Source organism: Oryzias melastigma, linkage group LG19 (genome assembly GCF_002922805.2).
Source record: "Oryzias melastigma strain HK-1 linkage group LG19, ASM292280v2, whole genome shotgun sequence".
NCBI classification, from domain to species: domain Eukaryota; kingdom Metazoa; phylum Chordata; class Actinopteri; order Beloniformes; family Adrianichthyidae; genus Oryzias; species Oryzias melastigma.
The window spans coordinates 6,412,408-6,415,747 of record NC_050530.1 but is presented as its reverse complement, the minus strand read 5'-3'; the positions used below and the strand labels follow the sequence as shown (position 1 = coordinate 6,415,747).

The window sequence follows — 3,340 nt, the reverse complement described above, 5'->3', positions numbered from 1 at the left end:
CGTACAGTTTAGAGTCGGCTCAATTAAGAAAAATTACATTTATTTAATTGATCTATTTGTTTACAAGTGAATGCTTTAGAGTTAAAGAGGAGAAAGGAGACTTTTTCCTGCCCATGGGAGTTGTTACATCACTTGAGCTTTTTCAAACCACCGGTTGTCACCTGCTCCCGATCTAACACGATTTAAATTAAGATATACTCGGAAATACAATTTTAATTGTAAATTCTTCTATACATGTCCTCCATTATGAGAACAATGCAACATGAACATTTTAGAAACACAAAAACCAGGATTTTCATTGAAGGTTTTTATTTGTCATATTTCTACCGCATTTCTTTACGTCAAATGTTTCTTCAAAAAAGTTTGTCCTTTAGGGCTTTTGTAATACATTTTAATCCGTTCTTGGTTTCTTTTCTCTTCAAAAAAAAGGCAAAATACCAGCCATTTAAAAAAAAGAATCTCTGAAACTCAACTGTTTTTCATTAAAGACTATAATGATAATTTTCGTCCTGGCTTATGAATGTAGTGATTGACAAACTCAGAAAAATACTTAATTTTAGCACAATTGGATTAATTTTTGTGCCTTTTTTAAATTAAATCCAAAGGAAAATTAAACTAAAAGCTGGTGCTTTGTAAATAAGATATATATATATATATATATTTTTACTTTTTACAATAAATTCAAATGTTTTACTATCTTAAAATCCCACTCCAATCCTCTTTTTTGATCTATTTTCAAAGCGTTCCCAGTGTTCTTTTAATTATGGTAATTCTGTTTTTAACCAAAATTAAAAAAAAATACAAAGATACAGCTCTACAGAGTGGTTTCCTGATTCACCACGATTAGAATAAAAAAAATACTCAGAAATTCAATTTGAAGCTTAATTATCTTTATATGCATCTTCCATTATGAGAAGAAGGCCACAAGAACATCTTAAAAATACACACACAAAATCAAAGTGGGTATTTAATATCTTTAAAAACAATGAGGTTGACACTTTTTCTTATAAAAAAAAAGCATCTCAATTCCTTTTGTTATCACAAACTCCTAAAAACACACTTAAGACTGAAATAAGGCAAAATCCAGACGAGTGGGAGGAGTTTTTTAGTTATTTCCAAGAAGATGATTTGCTAAAATGATTCAACTTTCTTCTGATGTTTGGGGAGTTCCCAAAACTGCATTCTACCATCGGCCTTCCTCCTGTAGGATAAATCTATATTTTACATCAAGCCTGTGGACCTTTACATGTTTGTTTCTTAAAGCCTTTTACTCACTGCTCTAGGAGCCCTTCAAGAATGCTACAGTTTCACGTTTTTTGTACAAACATGCAAGAATCTCCTATGTAGACAAAACAAAGTGGGCCAGCCACAGAAAACTATCAAAACTTGACATTTTTAGGCATTTAGCCAGGTTCTGTCTGGCATTTTTTCCCCTCTAAATAGAGGTATTTTGAAACGATAATAAAAGCCGATCTCGTTGATAAAAGATGAGGTTGATAATTTAACTACAAAGAACTGTAAGGTTCAGAGAAAACAAGCTTTTATTCAACTTTTCCCCTTATGTTTTTTGTGTAGATTTTGTTTGGTTTTGTAACAGAAGCTTGATTTAGAAAAAAAAAAAATTCTCCTCCTTGTATTCAAGATTTCTGATCTCCTGTTCTTTGCTTTCATGATCCAGATGAAACCTCCGATCTGCAGGTCAACGGAAAAGCGGCGAAACATGTTCCCGTCCCGCAGAAGTGCCTTCCTGACCTGCCGCCCCCCAGAGTTGTAAGTCGTTACAAGTTCCTGTCTGTCCAAGTAAAATGGAGGTCGTTAAACTACAAAGTCGGAGTCGTGAAAAGTATGGAGGCTGGATTGGAAAGTGAAAATTGTTCAACTAAATTATAGAATTAATGAACACACAACTTGAATATTTAAAAAAAAAAATGTTGTTAATTGATTCAATGTTTCATTTTTTTCAGTGTATTTAAACCAATTTTAAATTTTGATCAATCAGAGACTCTGATTGGTTGACAGAGTTGCCAAACGTTTGTTAATTGATAATGGAGGAGTAATTAAATATTTGTTGTTTGTGCGGCTGGAATTATATCGGAATAGAGCTGTGAAATATAAAGCCTGGAGCAAGATTTGTGAGATTTGCACCATTTCCACATTTTGTACAAGAGTAGGATATGTGCTAGTAAACATTAGCAAAAGGAAAAGAAGAGGAAGCCCCTCCTTGCTTGTCCAGTGTGAACACTAAACTTTCAATAACTCAAGTTTAGCGCATTTATGAATGTGTGTCATAGCTTCAGAGACCCTAAAGTCCCACTCCAACTATATATTTCTTCTATTTTAACATCTTTCGCAGGGGTCTTTTAATTGGGATTATGCACTTTTTAACCAAAAATCAAAAAGCCTGTGTCAATTTAATAAAACATATTTTCTGCAAAGCAGGAGGAGATTAGAAACTCACCTCTGAGTTGTGGGGGGTTTGCTGGGACGGCAGTTAGCTTCCACTTATTTTCCATCAACCCTTGGCTATGTCCGAATTCCTTCTTCACTAGTCACTACATCAATATGATATTTATACCAATATTTTTGTAGCAAAAAGAAGCTAACAAGTTAACATTAATGTAGCAAAAAAACATAGCTAACTAGCTAACTGTAGTGTAGCAAAGAAAACGTAGCTAACAAGCTAACAGTGAAAAAAAACATAGCTAACAAGCTTAGTGTAGCAAAAATCATAGCAACAAGCTAAAAATGGTATGGCTAAAAAGTAGATACAAAGCTAATAAAATGTAGCAAAAAACTGAGCTAACAAGCTAACATTAGTTCAGCTAAAAACACAGTTAAAAAGCTAACAGTGGTGTAGCAAAAATATGAAGCTAACAAGCTAAAATTAGTGTAGCAAAAAAAGCATAGCTAACATGTTAACATTAGTGTAGCAAAAAAACATAGCTTAAAGCTAGCATTAGAGTAGCAAAAAAAAGAAACCAATCAAAAAAAGCTAACAAGCTAACATTAGTTTAGCTAAAAACACAGTTAAAAAGCTAACAGTGGTGTAGCAAAAATATGAAGCTAACAAGCTAAAATTAGTGTAGCAAAAAAAAGGATAGCTAACATGCTAACATTAGTGTAGCAAAAAAACATAGCTTAAAGCTAACATTAGAGTAGCCAAAAAAGAAACCAAACAAAAAAGCTAACAAGCCAACATTAGTGTAGCAAAAAATGCAGCTAAAAAGCTAACATTAGTGTTGCAAAAAAAACATAGCTAACATGCTAACATTAGTGTATAAAAAATGTAGCTAACAAGCTAACAATAGTGAAGCCAGAAAAAAAGTAACTAACATAGCTG

The 3,340-nt window shown here is 32.8% G+C and overlaps 1 protein-coding gene and 1 long non-coding RNA gene across 3 annotated transcripts in view; one reads left to right on the top strand and one right to left on the bottom strand.

Moving 5' to 3' along the window:
• LOC112153988 overlaps positions 1 to 3,168 on the bottom strand; it is a 19,670-nt gene extending 16,502 nt beyond the window's left edge. The window contains exon 1 of one of the 2 annotated variants that reach the window (XR_004949760.1): positions 2,459 to 3,168. This is a non-coding gene — a long non-coding RNA (uncharacterized LOC112153988). Of the gene's footprint in view, positions 1 to 132; positions 631 to 2,458 lie in introns of those variants that run through there. The other variant, XR_002920581.2, reaches the window with a different exon arrangement.
• The window catches only part of afap1l2 (actin filament associated protein 1-like 2), a gene marked incomplete at its 5' end in the record, with an annotated part of 57,368 nt that overhangs the window by 34,250 nt on the left and 19,778 nt on the right, over positions 1 to 3,340 (top strand). Inside the window, 1 exon segment of the mRNA XM_024284500.1 lies at positions 1,679 to 1,770. Within this exon segment, the coding sequence (XP_024140268.1) occupies positions 1,679 to 1,770 (92 nt within the window).